The 27,062-nt window shown below is 40.2% G+C and overlaps 1 protein-coding gene across 7 annotated transcripts in view; it reads left to right on the forward strand.

The window, feature by feature from the left end:
* The first annotated feature begins 610 nt into the window (after positions 1 to 610).
* The window catches only part of SH3KBP1 (SH3 domain containing kinase binding protein 1), a 463,133-nt gene continuing 436,681 nt past the window's right edge, over positions 611 to 27,062 (forward strand). For all 7 annotated transcript variants that reach the window (XM_043996852.1, XM_043996855.1, XM_043996854.1 and 4 more), the window contains exon 1: positions 611 to 1,515. In XM_043996852.1, coding sequence (XP_043852787.1) covers positions 1,512 to 1,515 — 4 coding nt within the window. In that variant the 5' untranslated portion in view covers positions 611 to 1,511. The remainder of the gene's footprint in view (positions 1,516 to 27,062) is intronic.

Raw genomic sequence — 27,062 nt, forward strand, 5'->3', positions numbered from 1 at the left:
AATAATAACAATATGTCATGAGGATCAGACCAGAAAATATTTGTAAAGTCAGGTGCATACGAAATACTTTTTTCGTTTCTTCCTTCCAATCAATAGATAACGATGTGACAACTTTGTTAGTGGCACCATAAGGGAAGCGAATCCTGCACTGGGTAGAAGGCTGTATGAGATGACCTTTAAGGTCCCTTCAAACTTTTAGGATTCAATTATTTTATTTTTTTTAACTAATTCATGTTCTTGTTTCTCCTTTACCTGTTTCCCTTTTAAAATTTCACTACTTTCTACAATATCACCTATTGTCTATTTCTTTCCTATTCCATTTCCCCCCCAGTTGGGGGGAGGGGGCAGGGGTAATCCACATTGCCAATCAGCCTAGGCACCCAGTTTTCTTTCCTCTTGGATTCCCTCTGGTTTCATTGATGACTCTCTCGTAAGCCAAAAAGGGAGTCACCTCTTCCCCCCAAGCCCCCAGTCACTTTCTTGCTTTTACAGGTCCTCATCTTCTTCATCCCCCCGCCCACCCTGCCAAGGATAGGATAGGTCCTTATCTTTCATCCCCCCCACCCCCCAATCTCCAGTCTCGCAGAATCTCGCGACGCTTCCCGCCAAGCCGACCCGTTTCTCTGTCGGCTTGAGCCGCTGCTGCAGCAGCAGCCGCAGCAGCCTCAGCGGCGGCTGGAGAAGGTCGAGCCCGGATGCTCCAGCCTGCGCCTCGAGGGCGTGCGTAGCCTCGAGGACGTTCATGCCTGTGCGCGCGGGGGCGGCCTCTGCACCCCAGCCCCCAGCCGTAGGCTTACCCTCCGGGAGCCCTGGGGCTTTAATGCACAGACGCTGACTTGACGTTTGTCAGCCTCCCTTCCCTCCGCCCCTTTCCTCCCCCTCCCAATCCTAGCCCAACCCCGGAGAAGCAGGACCAGGAGCAGGAGCAGGAGCGGAGCCTCCCCGGCAGGCGGAGCCGCAGGAGTAGAATCTAGAGCCGCGGAGCTGCGGTTTGGAGGGGGTGAGGGCTGGGTGGCTGCCGCTTCTTCTTCTTCTTCCTTTTTTTTTTTTTTTTTTTTTTGCAATTTCCATTTGAAGGGAGCAGGAAACACGGCGCAGCTGAGCGTAGCCAGCCACGATGCACCAGCAGCAGCGGCGGCAGCAGCAGCAGCAGCCGCCCCGGGGTAGCAGCAGCAGCAGCAGCAGCAGCAGCAGCAGCAGCAGCAGCAGCGGCAGCAGCAGCACCACCACCACCACCACCAGGAGCAGCAACAGCAGCAGCACCACCAGGAGCAGCAACACCAGCGGGCGGCCCTGAGAAGAAGGAGGAAACCAGAGAGGGGCCAGCTCCTGTCTCCGCCTCCCCCTCAAGTCGCCCTCCCCCGGTGCTCCCCAACCCCTGGGCCCCGGCCCCAGTCCTCGCAGCTCACCCGGCTCTGGGGATCCCCCTACCCCCCAGATCTCTCCACACCTCGTTCTCCGCCTCCGCAAACTTTCACGCTGTCTCTGCTGCCCAGCCTGGCTCTACACCAATGGGTGAGTGCCGGGGGAGGGGGGGTGCCGGGGGAGCAATCAGAGAGGTCCCCTGGAGGGCTTGGGTAGGAGGAGGAAGAGATCGGGGGAAAGAGAGCCTAGCCACCCCCACACCCCCAGCCCGTGAAGGGGGAAAGGGGAGGAGGGGAGTCTCTTCTGCCTATGTCTCCTCCACCCCGTCAACTTTCTGCCCTCGGTTGTCTGCTAGGTTCCTGTCTGTCTCCCTCTTGGGCCAAGGGGTTTTTGTTCTGGGGGTGGGGGAGTTCTTACCCATCCTCGTTATCTCCACTGCTGGTGAATTCGGGAGATGCACAAGTTAGAGAGAAAGAGACAGACAGAGAGAAATGGGAGTGAGCCCCCGAGCTGTGCAGTCTATGCAAGGTTGCCACTTAGTCCCCTTCCTCGAGCTTGTCACTGAGTGGGACGATGCGCAAATCTAGGGCATTGCTTTAGTGCTCAAGACTAAAACATACACCCAAGCGTGCCCACTCAATATCTAACCAGGCTGTCGGAAAGATACACACTCGAGCAATTACACCCAGGCAGCGTTTTTTGCCTTGTTGCTTAAGGAGGGGGTCCTAACACGTTCATGGTCACATACACACAGTCGGTCGATCGCTGTGTTGACAGGAAATCCGAGTGGGCGTAGGTGGGGTTTGGCATCTCAGGACCGAAGGGGGAGTGGAGGGGACAGTTTGTGATGGGAAGTGGGCTGCACAGCCTGTCCCTGCCTCTGAAGCAGGGTGGATGGTGGGGTCTTTGGAAGGTGACCTCCTTGAGGGTGGTCTCCACACCTCCTGAGTCAGCCAAGGAAGAAGCCTTTAACGACCCCACTTAGGAAGTATGCAGAGCTGAAGCTGACAGCTCTGAAATCCCAAAGATCTCCAGGGTCCTCAGTTTCCTTCTCCTGTTGGAAATGTCTGTGCAAAGAGGGCGGGGAATGCTTTGCGGTTCTCCTTTTGCCAGGAGGACCCCAGAGAACTGAAGGAAGATGCATTTTAGGGAGGACGAAGGGGGTGTGGTCCACTTTTTTTTTTTTTGGAATGGGTTGGGAGAGTTTTCCCTACCCCTCCTCCTTCCCCTCTTTTCCTGCCTTGGAACCATTCCCCTGCTGGCTGATGATCGAGCCGGCTTAAATACCGAGGAAGCTAAGCCTCAGCATGCTGTTGGCCATTTAAATCCCACGCTGGTTGGCTGCCTCCACCCCGGGAGCCTGCATCAGCTTTCAGAAAAGGACAGCTCTCCGAGCGCCTCTTGTTTGCACCCCGGCCCCCGGAGATGGTTCGAATGAATGAATCCTACACAGAGGGCACAGGGTGGTTGGGGGAGGGAGCTGTGTTTGACAGTGGCATCGCTGACTGCTCCAAAGTGTACCCACAGGCTGCCAGCTCCTGATGGGCCAGTCTGGGATCTGAGGTAGCATATGTCTGTGGAACGGCATCTCTTTGTGTACAGTCAAGGCATCTGTGTTCTTTCTTTCTCTGTGGCTGAGGCCACTATGTTTGTCACAAAAAGGGGTAATTTTAGAGCTGGAAGGGATCTTAGAGATCATCTAATCCAACTCATCCCATTTGACAGCAGGGGAAACTGAGGCCAACCCCAAATTCCCTTTATTTCTCGAAATGGGCAATCTCATCAGACCTTAATTTTGAAAGGCAACTTTGTAGGATACCTTCTCCCCCCCCCCCCCTTCCCATTCTTGTCCAGAAAGGTTGAAACCGGTTTATCTGTTTTTGGTTGTGTCCTCAATAAAAACTCCCTCTTATGGTCTAAACAAAACATTTAAACAAATAGTTTGCCCTTTTGGCACTGAAATATTCAGCCCAGTTTGGTGTCTCAGAGTGAACTAGAAAAACACTTGGTGGAGATGTTACCTATCTAGCTGATTGAGATTGTTTACTGAGGTTGTGTTTGCTGAGACAGACCTATTAAAAATTTTGTTGTTGTTCAGTCTCTTGACCTCATTTGGGGTTTTCTTGGCAAAGATAATGGAATGATTTGCCATTTCCTTCTCCAGCTCATTTTACAGAAGAGGAAACTGAGGCAAAGAGAGTTAAGTGACCTCCCCACAGTTAATAAGTGTCTGAGGCTACATATAAATTTAGGAAGATGAGCCTGGCACTCTATCCACTGTGCCACCTAGCTACCACAATAATAATAATAACTAACATCTATATAGGACTTACTGTGTGTCAGACACTTTATAATTATTATCTCATTTGATCCTCGCTACAACCATAAGGAGGTAGGTATTATTATTGATCCCCATTTTACAGATGAGGAAACTGAGGTGTATAGGAGTTAAATTACTAGTCCTGGGTTACATAATCTGAGGCTAGATTTGAATTCTGGTTTTCCTGACTTCAGGCCCAATGGTGAGCTCTACTGCTCAATACCTTACTTTTTATGAGGGTTAGCATTTTTTTTTCTTTTATAGTATGCTTTTGGGGCCTCTTTAGGTTATACACTAAGAGATTTAAACATCTGAATTAGGTTGCAGGTTATGACAAACTGGTGCCTATTAACTGAAGATGAAAATTCAGGGATACTAATCCTGTATATTTTAGGGAATGTAAGAGCAATATCAGGAAGGCAAAAGCACAACATAAATTATTATTTTATTATTTCCTAAAGTTGTGTTTCAAGAAAGAAGAAAAGGAAAGAATAGCCCTACTGCTTGGAACAGATAGTTTAATATTATCAGGGGACAGGGAGAAAGCAGAACTATTTAACCCGTTTTATCCTATTTTAACCCCTAGTTTTCTCTTTATCTTCTGATTTGAAAGTATAGGTCTAGTTGAAAGCAGATTGAAGTCTGGAGCTAGGTAAAGAGATGATAAAATAATACGTAAGTCCAAATGAACTACATCCAAGATTACTGAAAGGACTAAAAAAAGTGATTATTGAAAATTATTTTGGAGAATAGAAGAGGTACTTTTGAACTGGAAAAAGGCAAATACCTCTTTTAAAAGGGAGAAAGAAGCTTATAAAATTAATGAACCTGACATTCATGCCTAGCAAAAGTCTAGATGGATTACTCTAGAGCAAATGGATTAACATGAATGAATTAAAAACATTAATTAAGCACTTAGTTAAGGACTAGGGGTACACATATAAAAAGCATGATTATCCCTGTACTCAAGGAGTTTATATTCTGATAAGAGGAGTCAACATATATAATGGAGTGGGGGCATCTAGGTGGTGTAGTGGATAGAGCACTGGCCCTGGATTCAGGAGGACCTGAGTTCAAATTTGACCTCAGATACTTGACACTAGCTGTATGACCTTGGGCAAGTCACTTAACCCTCATTGCCCCACCCCACCCCCCAAAAACCAACCCACATATAATGGAGTGGTAACAGGGGATGAAAGTTTTGATTAGGAGAGTAACAGGAATAATAAGTGGAGTCATAGAACAATTGGTTGTCATATCCTTTTTTAAGAATAGAAGTGTTGATTGGTTTGTTATTACTTAGAAAGGGAGATGGTGATTACTAGAAACCAATATGGATTCACTAAGAAGTCATACCAAACTACTAAACTTGTTTCTTTCTTTCTTTTAAAAGCTTCTTAATTGTTAGGGTAGGGAAAGTGTAGACATTATGTATCTACTTTTTAACTGGGAATTTGACAGGTACCCATGCTATTCTAATGGACAAGTTATAGGACTTTTAGGTGTGTTTGGACTGGTTGAACTCTCAAAGAGCATCTACCTTGAAGGACATAATCTCTATTGTCACGGCAGTGGGGAGAACTCTTGGCCTTGGCTCATTGAACACTTTAATTCAGTGATTTAGATGTAGACATTGAAGGAAAGCTTAAGTCTGGAGGCTAATTTTTAAAAAACCCAACTACAAAGAAACCACAAAAATAGCCGTTGCATGACAGAATCAAGATCTGAAAAGTTCTTAGGTTGTAAGAAGGGACCATGTCTTGCATGATTATACATAGGGAAAAAAATTATAATGTTCCAGCAGTTAGATTTTTTAAAAAATCAATTGCAAAAGTATGGGAATTTATACTTATTGTGTTAATAGAACATCTTTTTGTGTCAGTACTTCTATATGCTGTCTAGACCTGGAGGGCACTAGTCTTTTATGTTTTCTTAGAGTCCACATGGAATTCTAGGCACTATATTTTGAGAGAGACATTGACAAATTAGAGGTGAAGGAAGGAGGGTGAGGATTAGTAAGGGAATCTGGAAACTCTCTTATGGGAAACAGATGAATGAATTGGGGATTTTTAGCCTAAAAAAAGACCAGGTTTATGATAACTGTATTCAAATAGAAGAATGATTAGACAATTCTGTATGACTATGGAGAGTAGAATTAAGACCAATTAGGGAACATTACAAGGAAACAAACTTAAGAGATCAATTGAAGACACTTAATGAACTTGCAAACAAACAGAGCTGTCTAAAAGTGAAATGGACTGTCTTTAAGAGTTACTAAGTTGCTGGAAGTATGTCAACAGAAGGTGGATGACAGTCATTTATGTAATCCTTCTGATAGTTGTGACATTGCATTGATGACCACTAAAATCTCATCCTACTGTAGAGTTCTCTTGGGCAGTTGGTACAGGAGAAACATTATCTTAAAGTATCAAGATGTAATGCTTCAGAATATGCATATCATCCTCTGATTTGGCCTGCATGAAATGTCATTCACTAAGCTACAAGTTGCTTAATAGAAGTTTAAGCAGAGGTAAATGGGAATGATACAGTTTTTGATACTGTTGACCACCCATATGACTCATACAATTCAGCCTTGAACTCCAGTCATGCATCATCACCTGACTGCATAGAGAAGACCGTTTGGTATATAGTAGAAAGAGCACTGGTTCTGGAGTCAGAGGACATGGATTCAAATTCTGCCTTGGATGCATATTTTTTGAATTTTGCATAAGTAACAAGAAACTCTCTGGGCTTCAGTTTCTTCAGCTATAAAAATGAGAAGGAGACATTTGAACTGAATGACCTCTTAGAGGCTCCTAATCCTCTTTTGGGCCTTGGAACCCTTTGGAAGTCTTGTGAAGCCCAAAGACAGCTTGGATACAAAAAGAATAGAGCAGTAGGCCTAAAGTCGGGAAAACTCATCTTCCTGAGTTCAAATCTGGTCTCAGACAGTTGTGTGACCCTGGGCAAGTCACTTAACTCTATTTCCCTTAGTTTCCTCATCTGTAAAAGGAGCTGGAAACCACTCCAGTATCTTTTCCAAGAAAACCCCAAATGGGTCACAAAGAATTGGACATGAATGAAAAATGACTGAACAACAACAACAACAACAAGCCCATGGGCTTTTATATTCTATAAGAATATAAAATAAGCAGGATTACAAAGGAAAACACATTGAAATGAAGATGTAATTTTTCACCATTGAGGTTCACTGACTTGGATGTACAGGTTAAAGAACTCTTTTTCCAAATCAGAGATCCTCTGGTTCCCCATCACCTCCAGGATCCACTATTACTATTATTATTTTTTTAAATTTATTTTTGGATGAGGCAATTGGGGTTAAGTGACTTGCCCAGGGTCACACAGCTAGTAAGTGTCAAGTGTCTGAGGCCAGGTTTGAACTCAGGTCCTCCTGAATCCAAGGCTGGTGCTTTATCCACTGTGCCACCTAGCTGCCCCCCAGGATCCACTATTAAAAGTTATATTTGGTAAAGTCCTTCACAATTTTGTCCCTCCTCACCTTCCAGTTTCTTATATTGTAGTCTGTTCTCTGTACTTTCCTATCCAGCAAGACCTGCCTTTTTGCTATTCCTTGCACATGAATACTCCATTTCCTGACTTGGTGCCTTTTTGGTGGCTGTGTCCCCAGACTGCAATGCTCTCCCTTCCATCAAGACTCAGCTCAAATCACATCTTCTTTAGGAACCCTTTCCCAGTCCTCCCCCCAGCTGGTGCCTTTCTTCTCATCTGCTTTGTGTAGAACTTGTACTTAAATCTTTTGGCTTATTGTCTCCCCCATTAGAATGTGAACTCCAGGAGAAGAACTGTATTTTTGACTATTTGTGTTCCCTTTGCTGAGTGCAATTCATGGTACAAAGTAAGGGTTTATTAAATGCTTATTGGCTCACATCTCCCTGTGAATTCTCCTTAAGCCTCTCAGGCTCCACATATCTAAAATACAATTTGTTATCTTCCCTCCTAAACTTTTCTCTCTGACTTCCCCCTTGTTTCTCTTGATGTCACCAGCATCCTCTTTGTAATTATCTTTGGAGTTCTCCTTGATTTCTCCTAGCTCACCCCCTCATATACCCATCTACTTTCCAAAGCTTGTTGACTCTCTATGACATCTCTTGAATCCTTATTACTTATTTCCCTATTCAAATAGACTTTTTAATTTCCCAATTTTTCTGCATTTGCAGATTCTCCTTTCTCTAATCTATCTTAATTAATTAATTAATTAATTTTTTGGTGAGGCAATTGGGGTTAAGTGACTTGCCTAGGGTCACACAGCTAGTAAGTGTTAAGTGTCTGAGGCCATATTTGAACTCAGGTCCTCCTTACTCCAGGGTCAGTGCTCTATCCACTGCGCCACCTAGCTGCCTCTCTCTAATCTATCTTTTACACAGTTGCCAAAAGGCACAGGTCTGACTGGGTCACTCCTCTGTTCAAAAAACTTCAGCGGCTCTCCATTGCCTGTGTGATAAAAATTCAAATTCTTTAGCCTGACATTTAAGGCCCTCCACAGTCTGGCTGCCATTTTCCTTTCTAGTCTCATCTAATTCTAGTGTCTTTGACACATCATACATTCTAGCTAAACTGAATTACCTGCCATTGCTCAACTCAAGACCCTAGCTTCTGTTTCTTTTATTTTTTATTTATTTTTTGTTTGTTTGTTTTTCAGGGCAATGTGGGTTAAGTGACTTGCCCAGGGTCACACAACTAGTAAGTGTCAAGTGTCTGAGGCTGGATTTGAACTCAGGTACTCCTGAATCCAGGGCCGGTGCTTTATCCACTGCACTACCTAGCTGCCCCTAGCTTCTGTTTCTTTGAATGAATGTATGATAAAACATGAAGCACTTGACTATGCACCAGATACTACATTAAGCAATGGTGATACAAATACATGTAAACAAGACTGTCACTGCCCAAGGAGCTTACATTCTAACTGGGGAAAATAACACCTAAAGAAAGGCTGAAGAGAGCATTTGGAAATAGCTAGGAAGTAAGAGGGAGGCCTGGTTCTCGCCCAAACAGGGACCTCTTGCAAATGAGTACCTCTCAGAGTGAAGTATCTGAGACACAGTCAAGGTTCCATTGGGATGGGGATATAGAAGGTGAGGATTATGGCTGGAGGGCAGCCAGTGTGGTTTATTTTATTTTATTTTTTTGCTGGGCAGTGAGGGTTAAGTGACTTTCCCAGGGTCACACAGCTAGTAAGTGTCAAGTGTCTGAGGCTGGATTTAAACTCAAGTCCTCCTGAATCCAGGGCTGGTGCTTTATCCACTGTGCCACTTAGCTATCCTCAGGCAATGTGGTTTAGAAGTGGCCAGGCATCCACACCATGCCATGAATGTACTTCCCTCATTCTCCTGGTCTATCTGCTTTTTGAATCCTTGTCTTCCCCAGTCAGCTCAGGTACCATCTCTTCCATGATGTCTTCTGTGATGCTGGCTTTCTGCCTTTTATTAATACTCTTTCCTGATCAACTTTTCCATATGTTATATGTATTTATTGGTGCAACTCTACCTTTGCCCTTTCTCCCTCCTATTTCATCTTTGTGTATGTATCCTCAGTGCTTTGTATATAGTGGGTGGTTAATAAATGTTCATCAAATTGCATTCAATGTGAGGAAACTAAAGCAGTATTTCCTTACTGCAGAGTGATTATGTTGTGAGGTATTAGAACTAGTGAATCTGAATTTTGAGAAGCCCTTATGTGTGTTATGTCTCCATTTCTGAGATTTAAAGACATTTATTATCATTTCTATGTTCTGCTACAGTAAAGATTAATTGTTATAAACTTGTTTATATTGGGAAATGCAAACTCATAAGAGGGAAGGATCTCCCAATAAAAACCATTTCGTTGCTAGGTACAGACTTACCCTTAACTCCCTTGACTTTTGTGCTAAAGTTATGGGCCTGTCAATTGGTAAAATGGTGGTAATAACTTTGTTTCACAGAGATGGTGTGAAATCTACCCAAAATAAGATTGGTTAGATTCTGGAAACTAGAACAGCACGACATACACATTCAGTTGATTTTTTTGGTGGTCCATGCCACATTGGCTTGGATCATCACCATAAGGATAATTTCCTCCAAAAAGACTGCAGGTAATTTTTTATTTTATTTTTTTTTTAGAACATGATGGTAGTTTATTTAGAGGAAAGGGAAGGGAAGGGAAACCATGAAAGAAGTCCTTGGACTTCTCATGGGGAGAAAGGCATGGCACAGAGTGGCTCTGAGATACCAATGTCCTAATTTTTTTTTAGGTAATATTTTTAATAAATTAATTCTACCTCTTATAGAGAAAAGGCCAAGGTTATTACCTTGTCTCATGGGTGAGAAAACTGAAAACAACTTATGTTTTGGCAGGCTGTGTTTGCAAAAATTGTATTTTGCATACCATAAATGGAAAAGAGTCTCTTTAAAATAAAAAAGTCAAGCTTATCTTCATTCATGTGTCACCTCAGTGTTTTTCTTGTATCCCCAAGAAAACTAGAGAGTACTTCTTCTAGTTTTCAGTCACTCCAGTTTAATCTTCATCATTGTGACTATCAACAAGGGCAATTTTTTTCCCTTAGAAAATGATTTTCAGGAATTTCAGATTGTTAGGTATTAATCCTCAGAGCCAAAGAGGTTCAATGTGAATATCTAATTTAATTAATATATATGTATATATTAGGGTGGTAAGAACAGTGTCTTGTTGAAGACAGTCTGCTATTTTATTAAGCATGAGTAGCAGTACATTTGATAAAATGGATATTTTTTACTTTTAAGAGGCTTTTGCAGTTTTTAAGCAAGGTACCCAGAATCAGCCTTAGGTCCTTTTTTCTGAAATGCAAAACAAACAAGTTGGTATGGAAGATTCAAAACTTCATTATTGATAGATTTGCCTAATTTCTTGATTTGGACCTCATATTTCTTACATGAATATGTACAGAATGATTGTCTGTTAATGGATCAGACAGTAAAGCTTACATGAAATATCTTAGCCAGATAGTGCCAGATCCTGTATCTTTCAGTGAAATAGGTCATTCAGTGAAACTGGTCATTTGCAATGTGGCCTTTGGGTTTTCTAGATGGATGTTTATACTGGTAGGCACAGGTCATATCCTCTTAAGAGGTACCATTATACCCCCAAATCTCTGTATAACAAAAGATTTGCAGACTGCAGTTTATGACTCACCCACTTTTTAACCCCACTATTAGATCGGACCAAATTCCAGAGAAGATGAATTTAAATAGTCCTTTGGTATTTCTTGTAATGCCTGGTAAATAAGTCTTTGGTTTCAAATGACCTAATTGGCTCCCAACTTCATCCTGCCAAAACTTAGCCTTTTAAAGTCCATTATCTCACTTCCTTTACATTTAATCAGATAATTTCCCCTCAGGCAACTTTAGCAGTGTTTGAACCATTAACGCATTTTCCTCTCTTCTGTTCAAGTTGGGGTGTAGTAGAAAGGACACTGGATTTGGAATCTGTTAGCCAATCTCAGCATGAACAACTCTTTGAACTATGGTCGAAACATGGTTTTATCTTCTCTCTCCTTCTTCCTTTAGAAAGGACTGAAATATGTGTGGTTGTTTTTGTTTTTGTTTTTTGGTCTTGTACATTATTAGGGCTTACAACATACACATGGATGCACAGTAAGTATTTGTCCATGATGATGATGCATGACCAGTCCCATCATGGTGTAATTGGTCTTTGTCATAGAAGCTAATTATGGGTGGCATAGTACCAGCACTCAGGCTCCCTCTCCCTTTAAAAGATGCTATCTGCTTGTTCTTTATATCCTGCCAGAGTGTTTGTGAAACCCACTTGGCATATTGCCAGGAGTAGGTCTTGAAAGCCTTCTATGCTACATATACTGGTAAATAAAGATGAGCTGATGAGGAGAGGAGGCTATATATATATATATATATATATATATATATATAAACTGTCCTCATATATATATATATATATATATATATATATATATATATATATATATATATATATATATATATATATATATATATATATATATATATATATATATATATATATATAAACTGTCCTCATAGGGCACAAAAGATTTCAAAGCACAACATCATTTACAGATTTTTCTTAACTGCCTTAAGAAAACAACAAACTACCCCTTCTGGAGCATGATGATTCCCATTATAGAGCCATCCTCTTAATGAATGAATGAAGAACCAATCTATTTAAGCCTTGGTACTTTTGACTGGCTTCTTCCTTGTTCTTATAATAGTGACCTCATCTTTTGTCACTTCACCTCTAGATAACCGGATGTAAACCTAGAGGGTAGGGTGGAGGCTTTGAGCAAGAGCAGCCCTAAATGGGGTTCATTCTTCCATATCTGTGGCATCAGATTCTCCTAAAGCTTTTTCTTCCCTGCACTAACCTTTGGGACTCTGTTCTTGTCCTTCTTCCCCTATCCTGGTCCCGATATATTCACTCATTCATGAAATCATAGAATCAGATCTGAGAAGGATCATTTGACCAATCTCATTTTACAGATGAGGAAACTGAGGTTATACAGCTAGTTAGCAGCAGAACCAAAGGCTCAACTTTGGTTTCCCTGTCCACTACCCTCTATTGCCTTCTTAGTTTTCAGTCATGAGATTAAACATGTTTGCCCATTTTTATTAATTTAGGGTCTCTACTTGGTGGTCAGTGTACTGTGACACACATATGAAAGGACGCCCAAGTGTCTAGATTGAGATTCCAGTTAGCAAAAGAAAGAGGGGAGAGGGAAAGTGCATTGAAGAAATGTAAGAAAAGAGAAAAATAAATACAATTTAGTTCTTTCAAATTTTTATTTGAAGGTGGCTGTTTTTTTTTTCTTTCACTCTTTTTGTTCATGGTACCTAGGTGCCATGGAAAGAGGACAGATAATATGTAAAGTTGAAGGACCTGCCTAGGGTTGAATGCTAGCTCTGCAATTTAAAAAAAAATCCATAAATCCATAAATTTCTTCGTTAGGCTGTGGGCTATAGATATTTGATGAGGTAAAGATTATATTGGTCTTTCAATTCCTTCAGTCTTCTGATGGCAGATTTGACTATGACTGTAGAGGTGGCGTTGTGGATCCATACACCACCAGCTACTGTTTTCAAACAGGATCTGTAATGCTGGGTGGCTTGTCTCTTTTGATGTTGCCACAGAAGGAGCAAGAATACATGTGTACGGGGGCAGCTAGGTGGCACAGTGGATAGAGAACCGGCCCTGGAGTCAGGAGGACCTGAGTTCAAATCCGGCCTCAGACACTTGACACTTGCTAGCTGTGTGACCTTGGGCAAGTCACTTAACCCCAATTGCCTCACCAAAAACCAAAAAACCAACAACCACCAAACAAACAAAAAAGAAAAATCATATAAAAACTCTGAAAAAACACACCATACCAACAGCCATATGAAAAAAAAAATCCTCCAAGTCACTGAATAATATATAATAATAGAAAAATGCAAATCAAAACCTTTGAGTTTTTATTTCATCTCTCACCATTACTATGGTAAACATAACTCAGAAATAGTCACGTTTCGAGGCAAGGATACACTTGTTAGTGAGCTGTGAATTGGGTCAACCGTTCTCCTAGGCAGGGTTTTCAACAGGTTGTTGTTTGTGGCTTTAAGTTCTCAAACTAAAGGTTAGGTTTATTTTAGTGATGACACCTTTCTTGTTAGGATCTCCTTGCAAATCAAAATGATATTTGCTGAGGTTGATAAACTGAAGAACTGTGCTTGTATTTACTTCTTTCCACCCAAGGCTAATTGACACCCTTACGATTTTTTTTTCTTTATTTGATATGGTTAGATTTTTTTTCTTTTTTTTAATTGCAGGGCAATGAGGATTAAGTGACTTTCCCAGGGTCACACAACTAGTAAGTGTCAAGTGGCTGGGGCTGAATTTGAACTCAGGTCCTCCTGAATTCAGAGCTGGTGCTTTATCCACTGTGCCACTTAGCTGCCCCCAATATGGTTAGATTTTCAAAGAAAGCACTGTTGACACAGCATTGTGGCTTCATCTTTTGCCCTTGGCTCTATGCCTATGGTTCCAGTAGTTATCCCTAGATGAATGGTGATGGCTCGGCTTGGGGTTTGTAGTCTTATATATATATATATATATATGTGTGTGTGTGTGTGTGTGTGTGTGTGTGTGTGTGTGTGTGTGTGTGTATAGAACAAAGAGGAAGAGGATAAAAATATAGGTTCCAATAAATGTTACTTTTTCACAAAAATAGTCTCTCCGTGGAAATAATATAAACATTTACTCTTTAGTTACGATCATTTACAGAACCAATTCTAGTTGGAGGTCCCACGTGGAATAAACAAGGCTTTAGAGAGACTTCCACACATTGATGAAGCATCATTGTTGGATGTTTTTGAAGGTTATGCATTTCAAGACTGTTGTAATTCATATTCAGTCACTCAGTATGTGAGAACTGTCTCTTTTTTCCCCCCCTCTTGTTCTTAAAAGGGTTCTTTTGATTTCACACGTTGGAACATTTGGAACCATTGCTTTTTTTTTTTTGTTATCTTTGTATTTTCTTCTTTTAAGATTTTCTTTTTTTGTTAAAGACTTGACATTTCAACCAACATGAATATTTCCTTCTACAAAGAAGAGAAAAGAGACTTGTGTATGAAAACATGAATCTATTACGTGCAATTTGTTTTGTCAAAGTATATATTAAATTTAACATGATAATACCATCACTGACCTCTTTGTCTCTGTCCCTTTATAAATTTCCTTCTGTTCTCATCTGGGTATTTAATACTACATTGATGCTCTTTTTTCTTTTCTTTTTTTTAAGCATCACTATCATTGTTACTTCTCTACTCTCTCCCCTTCCACAAAGTAAAAGCCCTCTTTTAAAATAAATAAGTAGGAATAAGCAAAAACAAATACCTCCATTGTGTTAGAAAAACGTGTGGCTCATTTTTTACCTACCACCACCTCTCTGACATGAAGTGGGAAATATGCTTCATCCCAAGTCTTCTGGAATAGACTGGTCACCTCATTGATAGACTTTTCAAAGTTATTCTCCTTTACTGTGTCAAAAGTATTGTACCAAGACTTGTTAATTATTAAAGAACACTAAATAGCCACATGGAATATTCTATAATAGCCTGATATAGATATTTGAACCTTCAATACATCTGTTTGAAAATGCAGGAATCCTTTCTGTTTGTTTTTTAATAGGGAAAAAGATTGGATGTAAAAAATGACCAGAAATGATTCTTGTATATATTTCAGATAGTCATTTTGTAGGTCCAGATGTTTGGGGCATACTCTTTTAAAATTTTTAATTATTTATTTGGTATTTTATTTTTTCCTCAATTATATGTAAAACATTTTAACATTTGTTTTTAAATTTTGAGTTCCAAATTCTCTCAGTCCCTCCTTATACTGTTCATTGAGGTGGTAAGCAATCAGATATAGGTTATACATATGTAATTATGTAAAACGTTACCATGTTAATCATTTTGTATAAGAAAATGAATAAAAGAAAAAATAAAAAGTGAAAAATAGCATACTTGAGTCTGTGTTCAATAAATATCACTTCTTTCTTTGGAGGTGGATACTATGTTTCATCATTAGTGTAGTGATTGCAATGACGCCACCTCCTGGAGAGTTACTGTAGGAAAGCTCGGTCATGAGGAGAAGGCATCTTAGGGCAAGCCATGCAGATTTTCCTTGGTGTCAGGAAGTGACGTTTGCTCGTGGGTACTGTCTATCAAAACTACCAGCCAATTAGCTTGAAGCTGTGTGTGCGTGTGGATGGGATGTTCCCAGTTTCACAGGAGGCTTCTGGGAGAAAGAAGGAAACATTGGGTCCTTTTTGTTCCTGACCTCCTCATGGCAGGTTGGATGATGGGGTCTCTTAGAAATAGTTAGATTTTTATCTTTCTCTCCGATCATTAGATCCTAATGCTCTTTAATAAATGCTTAAAGTATAAACTCTTGCTAAAGCTTATAATTTATTGGCGACCATTCATTAGATATTTTGGACAGTATAGCTAGAATTTTAGCCCTTTACATTAGTCCTTTGGGATTGTCTTGGATCATTGTATTGCTGAGAATAGTTAAGTCATTCACAGTTCTTTATCAAACAATGTTGCTTTCTCTGTGCACAGTGTTCTCCTGGCTCTGCTCACTTCACTATACATCAGTTCATGCAAGTCTTTCCAGGCCTTTCTAAAGTCATCTAAAGTCATTCCATCATAATCATATACCACAGCTTGTTTAGCCATTCCCCAAATGATGGGCATTCCTTTGACTTCCAATTCTTAGCCACCACAAAAAGAGCTGCTATAAATATTTTTGTACAAATACCTTTTTCTCTTTTTTGGAATGTCTGGGGGGTGGGGCAGCTAGGTGGTACAGTGGATAAAGCACTAGCCCTGGATTCAGGAGGACCTGAATTCAAATCTGACACTTGACACTTACTAGCTGTGTGACCTTGGGCAAGTCACTTAACCCTCATTGCCCCACCTCCCCTGCTCCCCCCTCCCCCCAAAAAAGAGAGTATGGAATTGTTTATTTGTCAGATTTATGGACAGAGGAAGAATTTAGGACAAAAGAAGATATACAGAGTAAAACAAAATGTAAAATGGAATGTCTGGGATATAAACTTAGCAGTGATATTTATTGCTGGTCAAAGGGTATGCACAGTTTTATAGCCCTTTGGGCATAGTTTCAAATTGTTCTCCAGAATGGTTGGATCTGTTCACAACTCACCAACATTGCGTTAGTGTTCCAGTTTCCCATATCCCTTTCACCATCTATTATTTTCCTTTTTTTGTTATCTTTGCCACTCTGATAGGTGTGAAGTAATACCTCAGAGTTGTTTTAATTTTCTCTGATCAATAGTGATCTAGAGCATTTTTCATATGCCTATAGATCGCTTTGATTTCTTTGTCTGAAAACTGCCTATTCATATCTTTTGACCATTTATCAGTTGGAGAATGACTTGTGTTTTTTATAAATTTGACTCCGTTTTTTTATATATTAGAGAAGTGAGGCCTCTATCAGAGAGAGATACTTGTTTCAAAAATTCTTTCCCAGTTTTCTGCTTTCCTTATAATCTCGGGTGCATGGTTTTGCTTGCGCAAAAACTTTTTAATTTTATATAATCAAAATGATCTATTTTACATTTTGTATTGCTCTCTGTATCTTCTTTGGTCCTAAATTCTTCCCCTGTCCATAAATATGACAGATAAACTATTCCATGTTCTTTTAATTTGCTTATGGTATCACCCTTTATGTGTAAATCCTATACCCATTTTGACCTTATTTTAGTATATAGTATGAGATGTTGGTTAATCCCTAGTTTCTGCCATACTGTTTTCCAGTTTCCCCAGCAGTTTTTGTGAAATAATGAATTTTTGGTCTAAAAGCTTGGATTTTGGGGTTTATCATATACTACTAGATTATTATAGCCATTTACTATAGTGTAATTTGTATCTATTCTATTCCACTGATCTACCACTCTGTTTCTTAGCTAGTACCACATTGTTTTGATAATTTCCTCTTTATAATACAGTCTGAGATCTGGTACTGCTAGACCACCCTTTTTTTGCATTTTTTTCATAGATTCCCTTGATATCCTTGAGCTTTGTTCTTCCATATGAATTTTGTTATTATTTTTTCCAGTCTATAAGATATTTTTTGATAATTTGGTATGTGGGCCATACTTTTATTTTTTTTTAATTTTTAGTTTTTTAAATAAAATTTTTTATTGAGAATTTTCCCCATTACATGTAAAAAAACCAAAGTTTTTTCACATTGATTTTTTAAAATTTTGTGTTCCAAATTTTCTTCCTCCCTCTTCAACTCTCCCTAAGAAATCAAGCAATTCAATTTAAGTCATACATGTGCAGTCATGCAAAACATCTTTACATTAGTCAGATTGTGAAAGAAAATAGACAAAATAGCTTTAGAAAGAGGAACTAACGAATAAAATTATACTTCAATCTGTATTCAGATACCACCAGTTCTTTCTCTGTTGATGGGTTGCATTTTTCATACGTCCTTCTGATAGCATCCTGCTCATCATTTCTTTCACAGTTACTATTGCTAACTGTATTACCCTCTATTCCATTTCCTCCCCTTGATATTTACTCTATTTTCTATTTTCTTTCACCCTATCCCTCCTCAAAAGTGTTTTGCTTTTTTACTGCCCCCTCCCCCAATCTGGTGGGCCATACTTTTAAATAATGTTGCATTAAAATGAATTTTTGCTCTCCCAATGTTCTCTAGTGACTAACAAGTTATTATTGTTCCTATTCAACAAGTCAACAAGCATTTATGAAATGCTAACTATAACCCAGGTACTGTGCTAAGCAATGGGAGTACAAATATAAACAGAAATTAGGAGAGTATTAGCCCTCAAGGATATTACTTCTAAAGGATGAAGACAGCACATAAAAGGGAGCTGAAACATGGGTAAGGGAAGGTTCTCAAGTCGGGGAATAGTAGCAAAGTCTGGAAAGTGGGTGGCTCTGTGGCTGGCCTTGGCCCTTCCTCAAAATGGAGGTTACTAAGAAATAAATGAGGGGGCAGCTAGGTGGCGCAGTGGATAGAGCACCAGCCCTGGATTCAGGAGCACCTGAGTTCAAATCTGGCCTCAGACACTTGACACTTACTAGCTGTGTGACCGTGGGCAAGTCACTTGACCCCAATTGCCTCACCCCCCCCCAAAAAAAAGAAAGAAAGAAATGAGGGGGCATCTAGGTAGTACAGTTGATAAAGCACCAGCCTTGGATTCAAATCTGGCCTCAAACACTTGATACTTACTAGCTGTGTGACATTGGGCAAATCACTTAACCCTCATTGCCCTGCCCAAAAAGAAAGAAAGAAAGAAATGTGACATCAGAAGACTTCTATGGAGAGGGTAAAATAAGAAATGTTCCTTTTGTTTATTGGTCATGATATGATCATAGAATATTTTTGTTTGAAGGGTCCTTGGATATGCCTTTCATTTTATAGATGAAAACTTGAGACCCAGAAAAGTCAAATGTGTTGGCTAGGTTCACAGAGTTAGAGGTAGTCTTAGGATAATAACTTCCTGAATCAATAGCATTTATTAAGTGGCTTTCTGTACCAAGTTCTCACTGTGCCAGATGCTGTGATACAAAGATAAAAATGAGGTTGCACAGATACATGGACCAGTTCATGCCCTCTAGGAACTCATGATATAGTCAGGGAGACCACAGGTATATGTATAATAGGATCATAGATTTAGAACTGGAAAGGCTTGTAGAGGACATCAAGGCCAAATCTTTCATTTTAGAGATTAAGAAACTGGGAAACAAAGTTAAGTGACTTGTCCAGAATTACACTGGTAGTAAGTGTCTGAGGTAGGATTTGAACTCGGGTCTTCCTGGCTTTTAAGTCCAGCAGTCTATCTGCTATGCTTCTTAACTGCCTATATATAAATAAGTTCAGGATAAATACAAAATAAAGAGCAACTGGGAGGATTGTTAAAGGTTTGATATAGAAGGTGAAGTTTGAGCTATCTTTTTTCTTTTGAAATTTTCCATAATTTTTAGATAGATGTCTTTTGGTATTTTTTGTATTTCCATAATTTCCATCAGTATCTCTCTCCCTTTTCATAAAGCCATCCAATATCATAGATAGTATTTTTTAAAAGACAGAAAAAGAAGAGGAAAAAATCATCGAGCTCATTCTTGAAGGAAGTAGAAGATTCTGCAATACAGAGGGAAGGATAGTATGTACTCTAGGCATAATGAATAGCCAGTGTAAAAGTGTGGAGGTGGGAAATGTCAGGTGTGAGGACTAGCCAGAGAACCAGTTTGACAGGATGATTTCATACAGGGAAGGAGAGTGATGTACAACTAGGGTGGGGTCAGATTGTGAATGGCTTTAGAAATCAAAAAGGAATTCACATTTGACCCTAGAAGAAATATAACTGTTGGAGTCTGAGCACGATCAGAACTATGCTTAAGGCAAATGACTCTGGCAGATTTTGGGGGTGGGATAAGACATGGACTAGGGAGACCAATTAGTAGCCTATAGTAATAGTCCGGGTGAGGGGTGGTTGGTGAGTAGTGGGAAACAGGGCTATAGCAGAGATGTAGAGGTAGATATGTCAGGCAACTTGATTGAATAAGTGAGATGAAGGGTTGTTGAGTATTCATGGGCAGTACTGAGGTTCTCAGTTTGGGAGACTGGAAGGATGGTGGTGCCCCAACTGAAGAAACTATTGTGTGTGGGAGTCAGGAAGGGGATAGTTGGAAGGCTCGGATACCATAAGATATGGAAATGGTAATGAGCTGAGTGTTAAAAGTTTCAAGATTTTTGTAGTTCAGGTATGTGTTTGCTATTGTGTTTATAAAACATCTTCTCTTCTAATGTGGCTTATTTTATGTAAACATTTTCTTACATCCATCTTCTGTTTATCCCATTACTATAGTGTATGTGTTTCATGAAGGACCACAAGGGGAAACATTTATGGTCTAATTTATCTGAACTTTCACTCTGACCAACTTGACAATTGAATTGAATTTTTTAAAAAATGATTACCTGTCTCTTTAGAGAGAGAGGCAGCTAGGTGGTAGAGTGGATAGACATCCAGGCCTGGAGTCAGGAAGACACATGTTCCTGGGTTCAGATCCAGCCTCAGATACTCACTGGTGTGTGACCTTGGGCAAGTCACTTAACCTGTCTGCTCAATTTCCTCATCTGTAAAATGAACAGAAGGAAATGGCAAACCACTCTAGTATCTTTGCCAAGAAAACCCCAAATGGGGTCATGAAGAGTTGGACCCAACTGGAACGACTGACCAACAATAATGTATAGAGTACAATGAGAGAACAGAGAAAATGAGCACTTTATAGCATGCAGCGCACCTCCAGAACTCAGTATTTTTTTGACCAAGGCCACCCCTCTTCCTGACATCTCTATTTCTATTGAATTGCTGTCACTTAGCTTTGCACCGTCTGAGTCATCTTTGACTCATTCTTCTTTCTTACACTAATAAGTTGCTGGAACTTGTGGATGCTTCCCAGCATTTCTCACATCTGTCCTCTTCTCTCTACAGAGCCACTCCCTTGGTTCAAGCCCTAATCACTTCCTTTCTGAACTATTGCAATCACCTCCTAATTGGGCTCCCTGATGCCAGCTACTCTTATCTCCAATCCCCTTCCATGCTAAGTTGATAGTCCTAAAGCACAGATCCATGCCAGGTTCCTGCTTGAAAAGCTTCAGCGAGGCTTCCCTGTTGCCTCTAGGATAAAATAAAAACTCCTCTGTTTAGCATTTAAAGCCCTTCATGGTCTGGCTTCAGCTGATCTTCCCTCAATGAGTTCCTCTTACTCCTACCCTTCTGTTCTTGTATTATCCAAAACGGCCAACTCGATGCTCCCTATGTGCTGCAGCCTATCCCCTACCTCTGCTACTTTGCACGGTCTAGCCTTCCCCGATGCTTCCGATGATCCCTCTTCTCATTTCCGCTTAAAATCTGTTTATGAGACCTTTGATCCTTTTGATGAGGCCCTTTGCTGATGGATCCTCTCATTGGTTAGTGTTCTTTTCCCTATTCCTTTATACATATGTTGAATGTACTTATCTGTGTACCTGTATTCCCCCAATAGAACAAAAGTTCCTTGAAGGCAGAGGCTGTTTAGCACTTGTTTTTGTATCCTTAGCACCTACTATAGTGACTTGCACATAGTAGGCACTTAATGCTTATTGGATAGAATTGAGGTAATATGCTATTGTTCTTCAGTTGTGTCCAACTCTTCATGACCCCACCTGAGGTTTTCTTGGCAGAGATACTGGAGTGATTTTGCCTTCCTTCTCCAGTTAATTTTACAGATGAGGAACTGAGACAAACAAGGTTAGGTGACTTGCCCAGGGTCACACAGTTAGTGAGTGTCCGAAGCCAGATTTGAACTCAGGAATAGGAGTCTTCCTAACTCCAGGCCCAGCACTCCATCCACTTCACCTCCACCTAGTTGCTGAGGACTTTGTTGTCAGCGGGCTATTGACTGAATGTAACTCCTTTAGATTGTGAGCTCCCCAAGGGCCAGGATTGTGTTTTCCTTTTTTTGTAATCCTTTCTTTGTAGCATAGCACCTGGCAAATAGTAGGTGCTTAATAAATGGGTTTTTTTTGACTGACTGATGACTGATCCCTGATGAGATATGATAGTTATCACTTTTGGAAAATTATCTTGACTGTTGTGTAGTGCATGAATTAGAGTAGAGAGAGACCTGGGACTGGGAGATCAGTTAGAAGTTCATTGTAATCGTCTTGTTAATAGGTGATGAAGTACTGAAATAGGATTATGTCTGAGTGAAGAGAGATAAGGGGGTCACAGTAGAGACAGAAATGTAGAAGCTGCAAGATCTGGCAACATATTGGACGTGTGGGGGTAAATGAAAGTAAGGAAATGGAAGATGACTCAAAGGAATGAATCTCTAATGCTAGAATTTCAGGCTCCAAACCAAATGGTGGGTGAAACATTTTGGGGCAGTGGGACCTTCCTGGAACCCTTAACTTGCATCCAGAAGGTGGTTTCATATTTTTTGTACTCCTCTTGGCTTCTCTTTCATATATGCCCTTAAAAAAAAAAAACAACCTCTTTACAACAGCTGTTGTAAAGTAAATAACACCCTGTGAGAGACGGTGCAGACTGAAAATGTAGAGGAGTTAAGAAAGAATGTAGATAAATTCAAGAATCATAGATACATAATGAGTCATTAAGGGAGCCTAGAATGTTTTTTGGGGAAGGGTACCTCCTAAACTTTTGAAGTTTATGTAACACAGCATAGCCATATTTTCCCATTGATGCCTCTCAGAAATATACTCTATTAGTCTGAATGTAGTTCCTTCCCTCTTCCCATCTACCGCCTACCCCCCCCCCCCACCCAGTTTGGTTTCAGACACTAGCTCACCCTAAGTAAGTCACTTAATCTGTTTGCCTGAATTTCTTTAACTGTAAAATGAGGTTAATAATAGCACCTGTCTCTCAGGATTGTTGTGGGGATCAAATGAGATATTTGTAAAGCACTTAGTACAATGTTTGGCACATAGTAGGCACTTGATAAATATTTTCTCCTTCCTTGCTTTGTTCCTTCATTCCTTCCTGCCTTCCTCTTCATTCTTTTTTCCTTCTTTCCCTCCTTCCTTTTCCCTCCTTTCATCCTTCCCATTCTTTACCTTCTTGTTTCACTTCCTCCTTTCCTCCTTCTTCCTTTTCTTCCTTCTTTCTTTCCTTCTTTTGCTTCCTTTTCCCCCTCTTTCTTTCCCTACTTCCCACCTTTTCCTCTCCCTTCTTCCCTCCTTCTTGCTTTAGAGCTATAATTATTGTGAATAAAAGGATGTCAGAATTTAGAGGCTTTTTGTGGTACTTGTATTCCTTTAGCAGGGAGAAGAAACATCTGGGCTTGGCACATTAAGAAGAATTAGTTAGGGGCAGCTAGGTAGTGCAGTGAATAGAGCACCAGCCCTGGAGTCAGGAGTACCTGAGTTCAAATGCGGCCTCAGACACTTGACACTTACTAGCTGTGTGACCCTGGGCAAGTCACTTAACCCCAATTGCCTCACTTAAAAAAAAAAAAAGAAGAAGAAGAAGAATTAGTTAAAATAGGAGGCTACCAAATGGCATGACTTGTCCCGAAGGATGTGTGAGAGACAGACTTTTGAAGATAGGAGCTTTCATGTATGCCTTTCCTGCCCCCACCTTCCAGTTCCTTATACTCAGCCTGGGGTGGATGGATGGGCAAACACATAGAATTGGCATTGCAATTGCAGATCATCCACCTGTTCCCCTTCCTCCTTCTGCCCGCCCCTCAAAAAAAGAAAAAAAAACATCACCTCTTAACAGGCCCTATTGAAGTCTTGTCTTAATGGTAGATTTTTAGTCAGAGATCTTGGACTTAAATTCCAGCTCTGCCACTCACTTACCTGTGTGACCCATGAGAATTCCCTTTCCCTTTCCCTTTCCTCCTGTGTAAAATGAGGTAGTTGGACTAGACAGTATCCAAGGTCTTTTCTTCTAATCCTGGCTTCTATTTGATGAATAAAAATACCCTTTTCACAATAGCTGTTGTAGGCAAATAACACCCAAATCTTATCCTAAAAAAGAACCAACTATAATTCAACATTTTAAGAGAAATATTCTTGGAGGATTCTGGATGCATATAGTCAAATGCTAAACAGTTTTGTTTTTCTTTTTTTTTTCTTTTTTTAGTGAGGCAATTGGGGTTAAGTGACTTGCCCAGGGTCACACAGCTAGTAAGTGTCAAGTGTCTGAGGCCGGATTTGAACTCAGGTACTCCTGACTCCAGGGCCGGTGCTCCATCCACTTCGCCACCTAGCTGCCCCTTTGTTTTTCTTTAAAGACCTAAAGAACTTAGTAGCTTCCTGTGAACTCTCCCTTTCTACCTGGGATAGCTTAGGTAATGATCTGGTGTTTGGAAAATTGGTCCATGATGTTTGGTTTTTCACTTTGTAGACTTTAGGCAATAGATCAAGATGTGCAAGTTAGTTGCAGTTTCTGGATTTCCTTGGCGATAGGCTTATTATTGTGGAAGAAAACTCATCTACTTTATCCTTCTTGCTTAGTGGTAAGCTGAGAAATTTACCACACTTCCTCCTTGGCCTATCCTAAGTGAGTTCGTTAGTTACACTTCTGTTTTGCTCAAAGCAGATTTCTGATAAGGGTGGGCAGAGCACTCTTTTCTGCAATGTTCTCATCCTGCATTTTAGGGAAGTATCACTGGGTCCATTTGCATCCTGCAATGTGAAATGTTTTTTTTTTTTTTAATTTTCTTGCTTTTCTCTTAAACTATAGCTCCAGCGAGAATTGGTCCCTAGTGATTGGATTAATTTTTTCTCTCTCTTTCTCCCCTAGAGCACAGTTGCCCAGAAAAATGACCTTCTGTCAAAAATCTAAGGTCTTCAGTTTTGTAAATTGGTGGTGGCAGCCCCTTCCTAGCTCCCCACTTGTGTTGTTTTGGTTAATACATTTAACCACTGCTAATGTTAAAGGACTGGTATAGGACTGTCTTTCACCTTTTTGTGGGTGGGGTATCCCTAGTGTTTAGCCTAGTGCCTGATGAATAATAGATATTGATTAATTAACCGATTAAAGGATTATAGTACTATGTCAGACAGCTTTATTAGCTAAGTGTATTCCCCTTAGACTGTGTGACCACTGTCAGGGATCAGTTGGTTTTCTCATGGGTCTCTTTAAGACACTTCAGGGGACTGTACCTCAGTAGGTACCATAGGACTGAGGACAAATATACCAAATTTACCAAATTACCAAATATACAGGTAAATGACATTACTTTCTTCTCATTTGGAAGTGGGTGGATTTTCCCCCCTCCCAGTCATCATTACCCCTAACCATTGGCAGGCTTGTGCCAAGTGGAGTCAGATAGTGTTTGAAACATGTTGGCTACCAATCTATTTTTGGCTTTCCTATCCTGTCATTCTAAAAAGTGTTTAAACAACTCATAGTATAATTAAATACCATCTTTTCTCTATCCACCTCTGCACATTATTAAAGATTATTTATATGATTTTAATTTTGGACTTTATTTATAAACAACATAAGAAGGGAATAAGCATGTATATAGTGCCTACTATGTGCCAGGTCCTGTGCTGAGAACTTTATAAATATAATCTCCTTTGACCCTTACAACAACCCTGGGAGGCAGGTGCTGGTATTATCCCACATTTTACAGTTGAGGAAACTGAGGCAAACAACAGTTAAGTGACTGGACCAGGATCACACAACTAGTAAATGTCTGTGGTCAGATTTGAACTCATGTCATCTTGACTCTATCCCTTGCCCCACCTTTCTGCTTAGATGTACCTGCTTCCTAGCAACCTTTTTTTCCTTTTTTTTTTTGGTGGGGCAATGAGGGTTAAGTGACTTATCCAGGGTCACATAGCTAGTAAGTGTCAAGTGTCTGAGGCTGGATTTGAACTCAGGTCCTCCCAGATCCAGGGCTGATGCTTTACCCACTGAGCCATCTAGCTGCCCCACCCCCAGCAGCTTACAATCTGGCCTTGAATGCTGGTATTATAAATATAATGTGCAAAACATTATATTAATATCAGAAGATAAGGAATGACTGAATAAATAACATAAGGGAAGTTGTGGTAGTTACTATGGTAGTTATAATTATAATGCAATTAAGATGAATGAGTTTGAAGAATAAGAAAAATTTGGAAAGACAAAGTAACTTGAAGGAAGAAAGCAGACTAGTATGTATATTGACTGTGACTATATAAAAATACTATATAAAAGTAAAAAATAGATATGCTAATATAGTGAGGAAAAAAAACCCAAATCCAGAAGAAACAATAGTAACTGATGAATTGTTACAATTTATATGTTGTTTGTTTTCTTTCAAAAGGTTACATTTTTTTAAGACAAAACAAAGTATGAATAAAATAGAAGATGGCTGTAGATTGCAATTTTGTGGTCACTGCAAGCTGCTCTAAAGGCTGGAACCCAAATTTAAGTCTTCATGGATTTTGCATGCAGAATCTGTGAGTTGCTCTCTAGAATTAGAGGCTGAGGGGCAGCTAGGTGGTGCAGTGGATAGAGCACTGGCCCTGGAATCAGGAGGAGCTGAGTTCAAATCCGGCCTCAGACACTTAACACTTACTAGCTGTGTGACCCTGGGCAAGTCACTTAACCCCAATTGCCTCACTAAAAAAAAAAAAAAGGAAAGAAAGAAAAAGAAAAAAAAAAGAATTAGAGGCTGAGAATAGAAATCATCACCTCACTTAGTCACAAACTTAGACAGTAAATAAAAAAATAAATCAGACCGCCACCCTACCTCCACAAGTAATAGTCTCATCTTAATAAATCTCTTACTTGCCTACCTTCTGTTGCAAAAATAGCTGTGAGTGGGTTTTCCTCTTACAGATGTGTGTCAAGCACATTACAAAAAAGTATTGTGAATTTTCTTGGGCTTTCAGGTATTATGCTAAGACGTGGGTCATTGTAAATTTCTATAGCTTGGATCCAGTTTCTTTTGGAGATAACTATATTGGAAACCCTTACTGGTGACTGATTCACATCAAACCCATCTGTTCAGAATCTTGGGTGTATTTGGAGTAGAGTGTATGGTTTACTTGTTATTAAAATCCACTTATTTGGGGACGTTTCCTGATACTCTTTAGGTGGTCATGTTAACTATTGCTTAGAATATCATAGATCTTGTCTTTCCCATGAGGCAAGAAGCCTGAAATGAAGTAACTTTAGATAATTTCATGCTTAGATAGTTTGTTTTCGTGATTTTAGAAAACCACAGAGATTAAGCCCTTGGCACCTTCAGTTGTAGGGCAGGTAGGATAGAGCACTGGGCTTGGAATCAGGAAG

Source organism: Dromiciops gliroides, chromosome 3 (assembly GCF_019393635.1).
Source record: "Dromiciops gliroides isolate mDroGli1 chromosome 3, mDroGli1.pri, whole genome shotgun sequence".
NCBI lineage: Eukaryota > Metazoa > Chordata > Mammalia > Microbiotheria > Microbiotheriidae > Dromiciops > Dromiciops gliroides.